This window comes from Urocitellus parryii, chromosome 5 (assembly GCF_045843805.1).
Source record: "Urocitellus parryii isolate mUroPar1 chromosome 5, mUroPar1.hap1, whole genome shotgun sequence".
NCBI lineage: Eukaryota > Metazoa > Chordata > Mammalia > Rodentia > Sciuridae > Urocitellus > Urocitellus parryii.
In genome coordinates this window covers 179,672,701-179,690,400 of record NC_135535.1, presented here as the reverse complement: position 1 = coordinate 179,690,400, position 17,700 = coordinate 179,672,701, and the positions used below count along the sequence as shown (strand labels likewise).

The window sequence follows — 17,700 nt, the reverse complement described above, 5'->3', positions numbered from 1 at the left end:
TCATAAAATGCTTCCTATTCACAAAATGTGGGGTTTAGAGGTGCCCTGGTCACCTTCCACTTGGGAGTTCATTTGTAGGAAAATGGTCTTGAGTATTTTTGAAACTTTCCAAAGAATTCACCAGGGACTCTTGAACATAAGGCACTGAGATCCGAGGATGGCAGCCGTGCTCAAGACGGTGAGTCAGAGCAGTTGGTGAAGAGCTGAACATCACCATCAGCAAATTATGGGAGAGAAAGGCCAGAGGAGACAAAGGCAAGGCAGGAATCTGGGACGTGAAAAGAGCTTTGAAAAAGAGCTACATGAAGGCACGTGATAGATGGGAAGTTAAGCTTTAATCCAGGGGCCATGAAAGGGTCAACCCCAAGCAGGGTCAGGCCAGAGAGAGGAGTAACAATAGTACCCGCTTATCTGGAGACAATGACAGACTCCTGCACAATGACAGCCACCTTGCCATGACCCTGCGGAGATGGCCTGGCTCCCCTCTTAAGTTAAAGATAAACCTCTCTGGGTCCTGCTTCTCCTCCAGCTACTGACTCACTGACCTTGGTCCCTTCTCAGCAGAACTCCTAGAAGAGCTCCCGTCCCCTGGCTGCCTGCTCCTCCTCCACTCCTGTTTTCTCATGATCCCACTCCAATCAGGATTCTCTTCAGGACCCGCCATGACCTTCGTGGCATTAAATCCCATGGTGGAGTCTCCATTCTTGACTGCCTGGACTTTCAGCAGCACTCAACACACCCGACGACCCCTTCACATCTTCTTGGATGCCACCCTCTCTTGGTTCTAATCCCACCTCTCAGTCTCCTTTGTCATTCCTCATTTCCCAGGTTCGATCTTTGGACCCCACTCTAGCCACTTCCTGGTTCCCTTATCCACTCTGGTGTCTTTAAATCTCCCTGGATGCTCTCTCTTGCCTGGGTCTCTGGCTCCTGTCTATAACTGTTTGTTCCCCATCTCCACTGAAATAGCTAATGGGTGCCTGAAACCTACATATCTCTAAAACTAAACTCCCCAACATATTATTATCAGGATCATTTTCTTCTACAGCCTCCCTCTGTTCAGTTAAAGGCAATTTTGCCTTGTAACTGCTGTTCAGGCCCCCAAATCCAAGTCATCTCAACACCCTTCCTGTGCTCCTCCTCCTAGCCATTAGCAAATGCTTTAAAATACAGCCAGAATCCAAGCCCTGCTCAGACTCCTCTGCCCCCACCCTGGGTCCCAGCTAGTGATCATCCCTCACCTGGATTATTACGCAGCCTGTTCCTTGCTTCCCTGCTTCTGCCACTTGCTTCCTCTCCCTTCTGTTTTCCACAGAGGTATCAGTGTGGAGACATACATCACATGGTGTTAATCGTCTGCACAAGGCACTCCTGGCCTTCCCTCCTTCTCCTGGTTCTCAAATGCCCCCGCCACGTGCTGCCCAGTCAGGCTCCTGTTACTTCTCTGACTTCATCTTCTTTTACTCTTCCCCTCACTCACTCAGCTCCAGCCCACTCACTGAGGCTCCCCTGGTCTCCTTGCCAGTGACCATGCTGAGCTGGTGTCCATCTCTGAACTTGCTGTTTCCCTGCCTGGAATCCCACAGCCCAGATGGATTCATAGATCACTCATGCACCTTGCTCAGATCTTAACTCACTCTCCTGGGGAAGGCTTCCCTGGCCACTTTTATGATTGACATTTGAAACTCTGCTTTATTTTTCTCCAAAAAACAGAGCACTAGAATACCATATTTAAATATATATATATATATATATTTTACTTGGAAATAAATTCAAGATTACAGAACATTTGCTAGAAGAAAGATGGTATAAGGAATACCCATGTATCCTTTACCTGATTCACAGGATTTAAATTGCTTAGGCTGTGATCCTCCTTTATCAGCCTCTCGAATCATTGGGATTACAGGCATGCACCACCATGCTCATTTTTATCCTTCACATTTTATCTCACTTGCTCCTTGTCCCCTCCCCGACCCTTATATACACACTCTACTCATATAATTTTTTTTCTCAACCATTTGAGAATTAGTCACATACATTGTGGCCCTTTATCTCTAAATACTTTATCCCTAAATATCACTATCCCAAGGATAGTGATTCTCTCACATGACCACAATCCAGTTATTGACCAGTAAATTTAAGGTTTATTATTATGATTCTTAAATCTACCCTCTATCAGTTCTGTCAATTGACCCAACAATGTCCTTTACAGCATTTCCCTTCTAATACAGAATTGAGTCTAACATTAGTATTATATATGGATTATCTCTTTTTTTTTAGTTGGAAACATTTCCAAAGCTTTTCTTTATCTTATGATAATGAGTTTTTGAAGAATACGGTCCTCCCTGTGCCCATTCAGATTTATTTAATAAGGTTTGTTTGAAGTTTCTTTATGACTGGATTCAAATTATGCATTCCTGGCAGGAATGTTATATATGTTTTGTTGAGTTATACCAGTCATGGTGGTGCATGCCTGTCATCCCAGTGACTGGGCACAATGAGATAGGAGATAGCAACTTAGTGAGACCCTGTCTCAAAATAAAATAAAAAGGACTGGGGATGTAGCTCATAGGAAATCCTCACTGAATTCAATCCCCAGTTATGCCCGCCCCCCCCCCCCCCCCGCCCCGGCAAAAAAAAGTTGTATCACTCTCAAGGTATCATATCTGAGTCACACAATGTATTTGCCCCTCACTGGTAATGTTAATTTTGATCCCCTAGGAAGGTGCTGGATTTTTCCATGTATGCATTATAGTCTGTGCCATGATTTGAGTATGTCCCCCTCCCAAGTTCAGGTGTTGGAACTTAATTGTCAATGTGATGATGTTAAGAGATGAGATCTTTAAGAGGTGATTAAGCCCACAAAGGACTCTTCCCTCTTGAGATTAAGGATCTTAAAAATAAGAGAGGCTTCACACAAAGTTTGGTTCTCTTGCCCTTCTGCCATGTGAGGACATGGCATTCCTTCCCTCCAGAGGGCACAGCAACAAGGCACAGAGAGCAACCCTCACCAGTCACACAACCTGTTGGTACCTTATCCTGAACTTCCCAGCTTCCAGAACTGAGAGAAATACATTTATGTTCTTCATACATGAGCCTGTCTCAGGTATCCTGTTCTGGCAGCAGGAATAGCTAAGGCAGAACGTTTGTATCCCCCTGCTACCCCAAATTCATATCCTGAAACCTAACTCCCAAGAAGTGGGTACCCACTTTGGAAAGTGATTAGATCACAAGGGCTCCATTCTTACAATGGGATTAATGCCTTTATAAAAAAGCCCCCAAGGAAGTTTGTTTGCCCTTTTCACCAGAGGATGCTGCAGCAAGAAGGTGTCATCAATGAAAAAGTGGGCCTTCACTGGGCACTAAATCTGCCAGCGCCCAGATGTGGACCTCAGACCTCATGGCCTCATGAACTATGAGAGACAAGTTTCTATTTTATAAGCTGGCTAGTCTGTGAATTTTGGTTACAGTACCCCCAAACAGACTAAGAAATAATTGTTGTTATTTTTTGTTTGCACTCAATAAGCAATCTGTAGAGAGATACCTTAATAGCATAAAAGTATCCTGTCCTCCTCATATTCTCATCCTAGATTTTGCATCCAATGATGATTCATGCCTGAATGAATCTTTACCATGATGACTGCAAACACTTTAATTTTTTTAGTTGTATATGAGTACAATACCTTTATCTTATTTATTTTTACGTGGTGCTGAGGATTGAACCCAGTGCCTCACATGTGTTAGGCAAGCGTTCTACCATTGAGCCACACCCCCAGCCTGCAAAACATTTTTGAAACTCCTGCATTCCTCCTACATTTATCAGTGAGCATTCAGAATTCTCCAGTAAGCAAGAACTCTTCTCATTCATCCACCAACCCACCCATGTACATACCTGTGTGGACTTGTGAATTCTTGTTTTTATTTTCCCCAATGGATTATAATTCCGGATGATTTTAGTGCTCTACTTATCCCACAACTGGCCAGTGGGAGCCTCTTTAAACAGGTTTCTGTTTCCTTTAACATGCTTTTGATTGTTTTTCCTTATCTTCCTCCCTCCCTTTCTTTCATTGTGCTCCACCCCTAGCCCCTCCTCACCTTTTTGGAGCACTTTCTTGATTTTAAACAGCCAACCAGTCCAGGCGTACCTTGTACCAATCCTGCTGCAGGCTTGGGTTTCTCTAAGGAGTTCTAGTTCCTTTTTACTTAGAAACCAACATCTGGGCACTGGATATACTTGATGCTCTAGAGTATCTTTTCTTCTAGGCCTTTTAGGCAGAAAACCATATGCATGTGAATACACATATACATGCACATTCCTTCCTGAATACCTATGCTCCTATGTAAACATACCTACACAAAAAGTGTGCTTATTTATTTGTCTAATACACTAAAATGTAAGCTCCATGAAGGAGGGATTTTTTTTTTCTGTTTTCTTTGCTGATGATTTTCTAATGCATAGAGTGGTGCTTAGCAAATGAGAAGTATTCAATAAATAGTTGCTGACTAACAGACAAGGAGGAAACAGCCCTAGACTAGTGGTCTAAATGACTTGCAAATTCTCACAGCTGACAAATGGCAACATTTTTTTTTTTTAAACCATGTTTTCAAGGCCTTAAATAGGAGCCACAGTTTGGCTAGGATGGTAGATGTCTTCACTGTCATTTACCCATCATTATGTTTACTATCCTTTTCAGATCTCTGTGGTTTGTATCCCTTCTTCTTACCTTCTGAGATTAAATTACCCTCAGTGGCCATTGGATGGGAGTTGAGGTCAGGAGCAAGGTGGCTAGGTCTGGAGGTAGGAGAGGATGGCTCAGCCCTCTCCCAGCCTGGCATGTGACCTAATGGGCCTGGGTCAGCATTGCCACAGTCAGCAGGCCTCTGACTCTTTTCCCACAGAGCAGCATCCTGGTGCTACCCAAGGATGAGCACAATGAGGCAGAGTTTGGGAGATGAGAGGAGAGAAGATGGACCCAATGGGGGTGGGGACCCAGCAGAGAGGAAGCCATCCTTGAGGAGCCCTGGCGTCATGGGAACGAGTCCTGCCACTCTGTCTGTCCTCAAATGCTATAAATAGTGAGCTTCAGTATCAGCTATGGCCAGACCAGGCCAACACTGAGAGGAAATGGATTTGTCAGGGGAGGATGGAGTCAAGAGACAGAGGGAGGGAGGAAGGGAGGAGGGAGGGAGGATGGTGGGATGAGATGGGACGAAGGGGAAGCCTCTGCCTGCTCCCACTGCATTCCACACCAGATCACTGGCATTCAGAGCCCTCCCACCAAATTTTCCAGTCCAACCATTATTCAATAATATTAGTCTACCAGAATTCCCTGCCTTTCCTACTCCTTGTTCATTCTTCCCCTGCTGCTTGGTATGGCCTTTCTGTCATACTTTTCAAGTTTATCTCAAATTCCACCTCCTCCAAGGAGGAAGTCCTAAAGGCCATCTGCAAAGGGACCTACTCTAGTTGAGTTGCTGACACTTGGGCTGTGTCTCTGCCAGTGGATCAGGGATCTGACCCTTTGGACCTCCATGAATTGTGGGCCTGACGGGTCTTCTGGGATCCCAGGAATCTCTGAATAACTTTCTGCTCTTCTCTCCCTCCAGATCTCACAGCTCTTCCCCTGCCTCTCCACAGATTTTGCTGGTTTCCTGTTACTGAGTGATTCTAGGGAAGTTTCTTAGCCCCTCTGGTCCTGTTGCAGGCTGAGTTCCCTGGTCCCAGGGGCAGTTTATTGTGCCGGCTGTTTTATTAAGGAAGGTCCTTGGACTCTATATCTGGGAGTAGCCGGAGGATGGATTGGGGAGAGGGATATAAAGAGCTGCTGTGTTGTCCCAACTGCCTTGACCTATTTCACAGGGAGCACTGGAGCTAAAATGTCCCATCAGAGTTGTCCCATGTTAGGCCCAAAGGGCCAGTCTTCTCCCCACCTGGATCAGTTACCCTACACAGGCCACTGGAGGAAGGTGTGCCCTGGGGCACGGCTGCTGTGGCAGCAGAGAGATAGATGCAGAAAGGATTAGGTACAGAAGGCTGTTCCTAGCAGTTGGGACAAGGGAAATCCCAGAGGCACCTCAGCCGCCTCCTTGGTGATACTTTATTGGACTCTTATTTCAATAAAGTGCAAGGACGTGTAAAGTACCTCGTAGAAACTCTTGTAACTCACAGACACTGTTTAGTGAATGAGGACAATATTTATTATCTGCATATTGAGTTAGGGCCTTTTGAATAACCCTGACTCCAAATCGTCTCTCCTTTTTTGGGAGAGAAAGGGGATAACGCCATGTGAGTTAAAGTCTCAAATTGAGACTTTTGAAGTGTATTTAGATGAGGCTGTATATAAAAACCACAGAAATATAAATTCAGAAATTTAAATTCAGGTCCCATTAACAGAAAACATACATCTTTAAAATCAATTCATTAATCATCCTGTGAACAGCACTATTATTGCATTGTCTTTTGGTCTTCTTCCCTATAAACATTTAATATGAATAACTTTATCTATGACACTATTATGGAATTTCATCTTTTCCTTTTGATATTCAGGAATATTTAAGAAATGGCAACAGCTCATGCCTTTCTCTGCCCTTGAGAGTACTGGTGTCACCTGTTCAGGTGGGATGGGAGCCAAGGGGCAGATGGGCGACATGGTTGGGGACCTTGGACTTGTCCCTCAATTCTTTCTCTACTAGGTGCAGGTCTAGCCTCTGACCTGACAGTCAGGCCCTCACCAGCCCTGAGGGAATGCCAACTAGGTCTGATGCCCAGGTGTCCTATGGCCAGAAATGCATGGAGCATGCTCTATGCAGCTGAAATCTGAGAGGTGTCCAATCTTGAATGGCCACTTCATGATTTTTCTTGGGGCTGGATAAGGAAGCAGGAGAAAAGACAAAATGGGAGCCCAATTCCTGCTTAGTCTCTGGCAGGTTGTGGGTACCTCTTCCTGCTAGGCCTGGAGCCAGCTAGTCTGGATCACTACTGGAACAAGTAGCACGTGGGCCCCAGCAAAAGACAGGCAGACCCTGGGATAGAATTGACATGCATGGGATAGGACCAGGTAGACAAAAAGTATGTTCTGTGAGGCTCAGACTTGGTTCTTTTTACAGAAAAGAGAAGAAAGTTGCTCAGGTGTCACTTGAACTGCATACCCAGGCAAGCAGTTATGCAGATTTGGGGACTTGGGAGCCTCCTAGCACTGTGCACTCAGGTGTAGTGAGACCAGCAGATCTTTGGTTAGCTGGGCAGAGCCCAACTGGACTCAGAACTCAGAATAGATGCCTCGTTCCAAGTCACATGTCCTCTTTTACCTCCTGGAGGGTTCACCTCCACAGGTGGGGACTTGGCAGCAATCTCCAGGAATGGGAGCTTTGTAGTCTGTCCTAGCTAGGTCACAACCAGTGTGGTCTTGGCTGAGTTACCTGGGCAAGTCCAGATCCTGTCCTGGATAGTGAATGACCATGTCAAGCCTAGCATAACCCTGCACTCACTGCCTTTAGGAAGTGAAGTTGTTGTTCTAGGAAGCAGCCTCCACACAAAAGCTCTGGACAGTCCTGGCAATAGCACCCCAGATGTGGGAGTTGCCAGTTCTGCAGAGGCCAGACTGGGGGAGCCCCAGCAGCAGTTGCTCCCCTGCCATCAGAAAAACTAAAGAGATCCAATGTCCCCCCTTACCTCCTGGAGCACTACCTCTCTGGCCATTTCTGCCCCTTGCCTCCATTTCTCCTGCATTCTCCCTACTCTCTTCCCCAATATTCAGAGGTTTGATGAGGCTGTTTAGGTCAAGAAACTTTATGGAATGTGCATTATAATAACAATTAGGAAAACTGAAGTTCAGGAGGTTGCTTAAGGCCATCAACTAGTACTGAGCAGTTAAGGACTCTGGGTCTGAGGGAACTGAAAGCTTGAGTAAATAAATAGCAATGTTTAAGGTAAAACTCTTGAGTTTTAGGGCAAGAGCTATTAATTCTGCACCGGGTGTCTTCTGAGCATATTCTGTGTCCCCAACTCAGAGTCTGGAAAGGGAAAGGGAGATCAAAAAATGGTCCCTATTTTGAGAAAGACTAGCAATTATTCTCCATCAAAGGAGCTGAGACCATTTTATTGATTTTTGTTTTGAAAACTTGGCCATATAATTACAGAAAATTAGTTTAAAAATTCCTTCCTAATTCCATCTCCTAATACAAAGTTTTTGTAATTTCTCTTAATTTTTATTAATATATAATTATTAATATATAGCTTTTATTTTTACACATGCTATATGAATAATTTTGTATATATTTTAAACTTTTTTTGGGGGGGCAGTGCAAGGTATGGAACCTAGGGCCTTGTGTATTCTGGGCAAGTGCTTTAAATTATACCTCCAGACCTCTTTTAACATATTTTAAAAACACACTTCCCTGACTCCTCAAAGACTTCATGGTTACATTTTCATGCTGCATACTATTCCCTCATATGGCCATACCATATTTAGCCATGTTTCTGTTTCTGGTTGAATCTGTTCCTCTTTTTTTTTTTTTGGTCATTATAAATAATGCAGCTATAAATATCTGCATACATATAGTTTTTTTTTCTTCTTTTAAATTATGTCCTTGGAATCAGTGCCCAGACAAGCAATGATTGGGTCAAAGGATTGGATATTTTATAGCTCTTGCTTTGTAGTCAGATTATAACAGAACATTTAACAACTAGGCATTGAGGATTCAGTCCTCACATTTTTCTAACTTACTAGTGCTCTATAACCACATATAATATTGTATGAAATAAACACTATAGACAATATTGATCAGGTTCTTGCTAGCAGGACACCTGGGGTGAATAACAGATAGTCCCTGCCCTTAGGGGTTTTTTTCCGACTAGGACACAAACCAATCAATCAAGACTACTTTGGTCATTCCTCTTAAATCTCCAGGTTCTTAAAAACACAAGTGAGTTTTCTCATCAACAGAATCATAATCTAAGGGGATGTATTTTTGGTGTTCATAAAAACAGATGACTGGTTAAAACTGTTCTTTTTACTGATTCAAGAAAGAATATCAAAGGGCTGGAGATGTAACTCAGTGGTGGTAGTGTGCTTGCCTAGTATGTGTGTGGCCCTGGGTTCAATCCCCAGCACCAAAATAAATAAATACAAATCAATCATCAATCAATCAATCATTCAGAATGTAAGGGGTTGAGAGGAATATTTATGTATCTATTTAGATATGTAAATCTGTTTTGATTTCTAAAAGTGAGTAATTCATTCCCAAACACAAGCATTTGTGTTGTAACACAACCAGATAAGAAGATCCCTTTATGGTTAAGTCCCCTCAGAAGAAAGGCCAGGACCCTAAGGGGACCACACTTAACAAACTCATCACACATGTATGCAGGTGACAGAATGAATGGGTGCCAGGAAAATGGGCCCCAGAAGGGGTCAGTAGTCCTAAAGAGGGTCAGTGTATTACATCTATCAAGTACTAAGTGCCAGGTACTATCGGAGGCACTGGGATCCAGCAGTGATCAACATATACACAAATCCCTGCCCTCATAGAAGTAAGGCTTAGGGGTGTGGGTGGAACAAATAAAAAAGTAAAACACACCAGCCTGGGACAATACAAAGGAAAGGTAACAGGGCATTCTAAGCAGACATTTTAAATGGCGATCAGAGATGCCCTCAGATGACATCTGAACAAAGCCTGGGGATGCTGGGAGGAGAATGTTCCATACTCACACCCTGAGGCAAGGCCCTGAGGGGAAGGCAGGCCAGTGTAGCCATCCAGGGGAGAACAGTAGGAGATGAGGTCAGAGGGAGTTGGGGCCAATCTGGAGGCGGCCCTATAGGCATTTTAAGTATTTGGGTTTTACTCAAGTGAGGTGGGGAGGTAGGGGGACAGCCTGAGACACAGTCTGATTTGTCCAGCGGGAGGTAATTGTGAATCTGGGTTAGGAAGCTCCCGGCAGGCCGACCCAGGCCTTGGTACTCAATTCCCTTCTGGGCACTTAGCGGTCCCAGACTTAGGTCTGAACTGTTGGGAAGGTCGGAGCCTATGCCGAACTCCAGCCAGGAGAAAGGCCTGGAAACTCAATTATAATGCCATGTGATGGTCTCATTAGCATTAGAAAAGTTCCACACTGGCGTTCTTTAGCACCAGAGTCCGGGCAGTGCGGGGGTCCTGGCAGTGGTCCACATCCATTCCGGACCAGCTGTGTATCCTCTGGCGAATGTTCTAACCTGAAGCAGACTCAGTTACTTCTTCTGTAAAATGGAATTAAATGCCCTAGCTGCCTCATTGCATCAAATGAGATCATTCGAAAGCACCTTTTGAACATCTTTATCGTTTCCAAAAGGCCAACGTGAAAATGGAGGTGACTTTAGAGGACTGGCTTTACACAGCCCTTCTCCATTCATTTTGCAAAGCGGGTCGGCTGTCAGTACCCGCCTGCTTCTCACCTGGCGCTTGCCGCCGGGCGGGGAGCGGCGGTGCAGCCGAGGGTAGGGCGAGAGGAGGTGGTGCGGCGCTCCGGGGCGGGGCAGTTGAGAGCCGCGGCGCCCCCACCTGCCTCGGGCTTTGGCGGCGCGGCTCCAGGACCCGCTCTTCGGCAGCGAGCCGGGAGAGGAGCGGCCACGGGCCCGGCGGGAGGACGGGCGAGGGGCGGCGGCGTCGCGGCTGGGCGGAGCCGCCCCCGCCCTCGCTCCCGCCCTGTTCAGCCCGCCCGGCTCCCCGGCCCTCGCCGCGCGCTTTCTCCGACAGCTGCTGCGGGAGTCGCGTCCTGACCGTCTGTCCCCTGGGGTCATCGCCCGCCGCTGTCGCGCCATGACCACCCAGCAGATAGTCCTCCAGGGATCCGGACCCTGGGGCTTTCGCCTTGTGGGCGGCAAGGACTTTGAGCAGCCTCTCGCCATTTCCAGGGTAAGGGTAACTTGGGACGCGCGAGGGAGCGGGGCGCGCTGCCTAGAGGACCTTCGGAGGCGGGGGCCCCGCGGGCACTGTGGAGGACCGCGCGGGGTGCGTCCAGGTGCGCGGTGCGCTGAGAGCTTTGCTGCCCCGCCGCCCCTTCGCGGTCTGCGAGCCCTGGAGCCCCGCGCAGTTTTCTTCCTTCGCCCCGGAAGCGCGGCGCGGCGCAGCGCGGCGTGTGGACGCACTTTGTCCACCGGCTTGGGGCTGAGGGTCTCCGCAGATCCCGCGCCGGGGGCGAGAGCTCTTTCCCGTGTTTCACAGTCGCAGAGTGGAGGAAAGCAGATTGGAAGCTACAGGAAAGTCCTGGAAAGTGAGGTGGAATGGAGGAAAGCCCACTGGAGGACGAGTGGGGTTAATTTAAAAAGCAGCAACCGAATCTTTTCACTCTTTGGACTTGATCCGTGGCCGGGTCTCACCTCCCTAATGCCTTTTAGGGGAAAGGCGGGATTTTGGAAATAAACCCAAATAAACACTATTTATTGTTCTTCTCTCCCATCTTTCTGCTTGGCATTCCCAGATTATCCAGGTGGTGAGTGGGTACCGGGGCAGGGTCCTCACTTGGTGGGTGGTGGTGCTGCTTGATAATTTAAGAGTAGCCGCATCCCTGGAAGGTTTCACGTTCCAGATTACCAGACCCATGTCCCTTAAAGGAAGTGGAACCCCCAGGGAGATCCAGAGTCAGTGTTGGACACTCAGGCTTTGGACATGTAATCTGGGCCAAACATAAGGTTGATGTCCTACAGAGAGTCGCCACATTCAGTGCAGGCAGCCAGGCGGGTGTGGGGGTGGGCTCAATAAAATTCTGTTTGTTTCTTTTGGTTCTGGGGATTGAATTCTGGTGCTTTATCACTGAGCTACACCCCCAATCCATTTTTTTTTTTAAATTTTGATACAGAGCCTTGCTAAATTGCCCAGGCTGACATGGAATTTGTGATCTTCTTGCCTCAGCCTCCCAAGTAGTTGGGATTACAGGTGTGCCTCCTGAGCCTGACTAATAACTATCTCCTGGTTGAGAGAAAAAAAGAGCAGAAAAGCACTCCCTGTGGCCATGTTCCGCTTTGAGACAGCACATTGCGTTCCCAGGCTATCTAAGTTGCTGAAACTGACCTTAAACTTGTCTCCCCAGTCTCCTAAATATCCCTCCTTTTTCTTTTGGAGGTGGAGGAGGGTGAAGTGGAAATAAAAGATCCTTGTGGGTCGGGTCTTTTTTTGACTTAAGACCCTGCCTCCAGTAACCGAAGGCATTTGGTGGGGAGTGCATGCAGGAGGAGAACTGGGGCCACCTCTTGGCTTCTCGGCCAGCCTCAAGCCTACCCACACTTCCTTGTAGGTGGGCCTGACCCAGTGAAGAGATTTCTCATCATCCTACTCCAAAAGGAGCAAGAAGCCAGTTTTAAGGCTGTACTTTCCAACTGCCTACCTGGTCCCACAGAGATCTCTTTGATTATTTTCAGAGGCACACACTGTCTTCCCAGTCTTTAGCTGCATTCTTCAAGCACAGGAATTGTGCCCCAGGCCTGGCATAGAACTGATGTGCTCCATATAGCCTCACAGGCTTATTAATAAATGCCTGTCCCAGGAGGGCTTTGCCTCTGCACATTTAGACTCACTTACCTCATAGTCCATTTCTCCCTGCTCTTTGTATCTATAATTAACCTGTCAGCCTTCCCCACTTTTGAGATTTATATATGACATGATTTTTTTTTTTTTTTTTAAGTAGTGGAGCTTATATCGGCAATCTGTTAAAAGGGTGGGAGGGTCACAAATTTGAAACCAGCCCAGGCAACTTAGACCCTGTCTCAAAACAAAAAAGGGCAGGGTGTAGCTCAGTGGTAGGATACATGCTTAGCTTGCTCAAGCCTTGGATTCAATCCTTAGCCCTGGGGGTATGGAGGAGGAGGGGAAACCTTAATAAAAATGAAAGTGGCACTGTGTAGGAATGATGGTATAGGGTGGAAAACATCACACTGAATTTATTGGTTTGTACCTTTATACGTTAAATATTTATTTATGGTATGAGCACACACCATATGCTAGAAACTCTGCAAACTCCTCAGAAATGAGAGGACACAGCTCTATTCTCAAGGTGTTCATGGTCTGGTGAGGGAAACTAATCTTGATAATGTCTCTCACTGGGGCTTTAATTGAAAAGTGAAAGTAACTCAGAGAAGGTGACGTTGTTATCAGTTATTTACTCTTCTCTTCATCTTATTTCCACATGGAGAAAATGTGAGCCTGGTCTCTTCTTAGGATGGGAAAGTCATTGTCATAAAGGGGCTATGGGTTGGTTATCTAAGTTCTTGTGCTGGTCTGGGGTCTGGTTCTTAGTGAGCTGTACCCAGGGTGAGCCTTCTATCCAAGGCTACCTTCCCTGCATCGGGATAGGGACCCTGCTTGGCTTCTAGGAGTTAAGGTATGCCAGAGTGCTCAGTAAACATGAGTAATGGTGAGAGGTGTGAGTGTTGACAAAGAGCTCTACAAATCTTCTGGTTGGTCGCTGTGCTACTTTTATTATTCTGGGCAGATATAGTTTGCTAGTATGGTTTTATATATGTAGACTTGGAGTCTCCACACCAAAGCAAACTATAAAATGAGGCTGGGACAGGAGTACTTTTTATTTAAATAACTTTATTTGCTTTCTCTTGAATTCTGCTATTAGCTTCGTCTTTGTTAAACTGCTAAAGCTTCTGAAATAGGTCTGTGATCCTATACATTTAAAATATTTTCTTTTTCTAATTTATTTTTTAATTGTGAAATAGAAAGTGATGAAATATAAATGCATCACAAATGATTATAAAGTGAACACCTGTCTTCACCCAGGTCAAGATATAGAACATTGGTAACACCCAGAGGCTCAGTAATATAGCCCTATCCTGACTTATGAAATATCATTCCCTTTCTGCATTTCTTCATAGTTTTACCACCTAAATAGAACTCCTGAATTTATTTTGCCTATTCTTAAGAGACTTAATAAAGAACACGTGTGTGTGTGTGTGTTTTGTGTGTGTATGGCTTCTTTTTGCATCTTAGTGTTTTCATCTATATTGTGAGAAACTTAAAATCACAATATAGATTTCCAGCTTTAAATGGACACGAACTGGCTTCTTTTAACTGGTGTCTCATTTACGGCTCCTGCCTTGGACTCCCTATTGATCCAGCCATTTATTTGACACTGTTCCCTAAAATTATTTTTTTTTTGGGGGGGGGTCAGTTCCTGCTCCAACCCTATAGTTGTCCATCTCCTTAATTCCCCTCCCCCATGTAATTTCTTATTTTCTTTAGTTGCTTTCAAGGGAAACCTTCAGAGAATCCACACCCAGGCCCAAATTGCTGCTCAGTTTATGTTGACTGTTTTTCTCTCCTAGCAACTGACAAAAGACAGGAAGAGGTGGGGCCAGAAATAAGGGGATGCCCTTAGTTGGAGGACTGGGCTCTTGAGTCTTGGGGAACCCTTTGCTAAGAGCCTGTGTTTTCATGGCAAGTGCTTATGCTCTTTGAGGATCCCAAGGGATGTTTAAGAATGGCTAGGTATAGTCAGAAGGTCTTTTCTGATTTTTAAGAGTGTTATTTCCAGATTCAAGTAGATTTTACATCATATCCTAAAGGTTGAAAGAACAGGGATATGTGTCAGGTTATGAAAAGCAAGAAGTGTCCACACACAAAAGAAAGCTCACTATGTATTAATGGCCCTTGTGCTGCACTCTCTCATTCTGTGAAATTGATCACTTGGGGGTTATTAGATGATGCAGCTGATCACAGCTCACATGAGGAGTGAGAAGAAAGAGGATCAATCTAAGAGGAAGGCACAGAAGTGAATGCTTGAGCCCACTGGCATGGAATTTAGCAAGCCATGTTAGAACCCGTTGACCAGATAGCCTCTGCTCCCCAACTTCCAGAACTCCAACCTTTCTGGTTCATTTTTGAGGAGAAGAGAGGGAAGAATGCCTTTTGAGTATTGTAGCTTGGCAGATGACTGAGAGGAGAACATCATCCAACCATGGGCTCATATTTTCCTGGGCTAGGGAAATTACGGGTTAGGTAATTTGTTTGAATTTGCATAATTTTCATCCACTGAACTACTTTTTAACTTCCTTGTTAAAAAAAAAAAGCATAGTGAATAATTAAAAATGAACAAAAAGGGCCATGTCAGAAAAGTAATTTTTTTTTTTTTTTTTTGCAGTACCCAGGGCCTCATGCATGCTAGGCAAGTGCTCTGCTGCTGAGCTCTACCCTCAGCCCTTTTTATTTTTATTTTTGAGACTATCTATAAGTTATCTAGTTTGGCTTCAAACTTGCAATCTTCCTACCTCCGCCTCCTGAGTGGCTGGGATTTTAGGCATGCACCACCTTGCCCCTTTCAGAAAAATTAACTTTTAAAAGATGATTTGACTTCTAGTCGGTCTTGGGGAAAAGCCTTGAGAAAGCTACCAGGATGGTGTTCTGGTAACACATCCAAGACAGGAATATAAGCTAAGTTCTGGTCCTGGGTATCTCATTTGATGAAGGATCAAGTCTTGTGCCTTTTCTGGGTATAATTCCTTATAAAGATAAAACAAAATGAGAAGCAAGCAAACTCAGTGGTTTTGTACCTTTCAAATATGAGAGCCCACTCTTTAAAAAATTGTTAAAAGTGTCCCCACCTCTCATAATATTAGTTGTACCTTTATCCATGAGTTGACTGAGAAAAATGTATGAATTCAGGAACATTTTCAGATGAACTTATGTTTTGTTCATCACAAGAGCATCCACTGACACTGAAAAGACTTGTGTGAAAAATATTTGATCCGCTTCCAGAAATTATAGTTAAAACATGTATGGGAATTTTTATATGCCAAACACTATTCTAAGAGCTTAATATATATTTTTTTTCAGTGATTGGTACCATTAAGACAGATCAGGAAACTTGAGGCATGGAAACATTAAGCACTTGGCCTGTGTCATACAGCAGTGAGTGGCTGAACAATCTGACATCAAAGCTTATAGTCTTAGTATCCATGTCAGAATAATATTTGAATAACTGCTAACATGTTCTTCAAGGCCTACTCTGCTCAGCGTGCACTTGCAGTATCTTCCATGTGTGACAAAGGGACATAGGATCCAGAGTCTGTAAACTGCAAAGCTGGGTTGTGTTGTGAAGCCTGGCCAACTGACTCCCTGGCCACCTTTAACCACTATGTCCTGCCTTGTGGTAACCCATAGCTGTTAGTATTCCATTGCTAACAATATTATCCAGCACACAATTCCGAGAGTGCTTATGGTGTTGCAGGCATCAACATGTGGGGTAGGGCCCTCCTGGGTTCCTTACTCCAAGGCTTCTTGCACCCATTTGGGTTGGCTCATTGGCTGTGAAACTGCTATGAGGCTCAGCTCAGAGCATCCCAGACAGCAGTACCTCCACTCCCTGCCCCTCCTAAAAAGCCAGAAGTCATGGTCCCACCTGGGAGAATTTACATTAATTCTGAGATTTCAAGCTCATCTGAGTAGTGGAGAACAGAAGAGCAGAGATATTGAAGGACTGGTTAGAGAAGGTCCTGTTTGGGTAGTTAGGAGAGATTTGGAGGCAATTTTTGTGGCAAATGAATATGACCAGGTAGTGAACAGATCCACCTGTGGCAGCCATGTCAAGTTCAAAATGCAGTATGTCCGGGGAAACCTAACACAAAAAATATCATTCCTTTACAGTCACTCCTCATGATTGTTGATATTGTTAATAGCTTCTTTGTGGGTGAGCCGGAATGCTCTTTTATTATCAAGGTCTGTGGTGTGCTTTCCCGTGTATAGCACATTGCCCCCTTGGTACTACCATAAACAGGAGAAACAATTTTCTGAAGAACACAGTGGTCTCTTAGGAGGCGAGTTTCTGACCAATGACATGGGGACTAATGTTTTCCAATATAATTAGTCTGTATCATATCAAATCAAATAAGACACAGAAGATAACATGGCCATAAATATGACACATGTTGGATAAAGTTCTCCAGAATGCATAAAGATAGATTAAATTTGGACACTGCTGTAACTATTTGCATCTGTTTCTTTAAAACAATAAAAAATACTCCTGCTTCTAGAACTGAGCATACCCATACTCTATAAACCAGCAATTCTCCTAGTTAAAAGCTCAATAGAAGTGGTTCCACATGAACACACCAAAGGACATGTTTGATAATTTTCCAAGCAGCACTATTTATGATTTGAAACAAATTCAAATGTCTGACAACAGCAAAATGGATAAATAAGTGGTATAATTATGTAAAACACCACAATAATGGGCATTAAGGAATTTCAGCTGTGCACAATGTCATGAATATGTGATGCACACACAGGATGTTAAAAAAGGATGACAGACAAAAGAATAAACACTGTGTGATTCAAGTTAGAGCAAGTTAATTGGGCAAAATTAACCTACAGTATTAGGAGTCAGGATCAGGGCATATCTTTGCTAGGAGACCTGTTTCTTTGGTTCTATTTCCATGGATGTGCTCTCTTTGAAAATTCACTCACTTGTATGATTACAACTTATGTCCTTGTCTGTACTTATGTTATATTTCAAAAGGTTCCTGTAGAAACTCTAGTTGTGCTTGTTAATAAAAGATCTCATAATATAGAACAGAAAGCAGAAGGCATAGGCCTCCCCCACTCTTATGCCCTAGGGGACTGTTAACCGCTGCTGCAAAATTTCCCAGCTCTCTTTTTCATATACATCGATTGCGTGCATTTAAACATTTAAATCATCGATTTAAAGCCAGATTGCCATGTCATAGT

The 17,700-nt window shown here is 44.6% G+C and overlaps 1 protein-coding gene across 1 annotated transcript in view; it reads left to right on the top strand.

Moving 5' to 3' along the window:
• The first annotated feature begins 10,639 nt into the window (after nt 1-10,639).
• The window catches only part of Pdlim1 (PDZ and LIM domain 1), a 46,976-nt gene continuing 39,915 nt past the window's right edge, over nt 10,640-17,700 (top strand). The window contains exon 1 of the mRNA XM_026394784.2: nt 10,640-10,890. Coding sequence (XP_026250569.2) covers nt 10,795-10,890 — 96 coding nt within the window. The 5' untranslated portion in view covers nt 10,640-10,794. The remainder of the gene's footprint in view (nt 10,891-17,700) is intronic.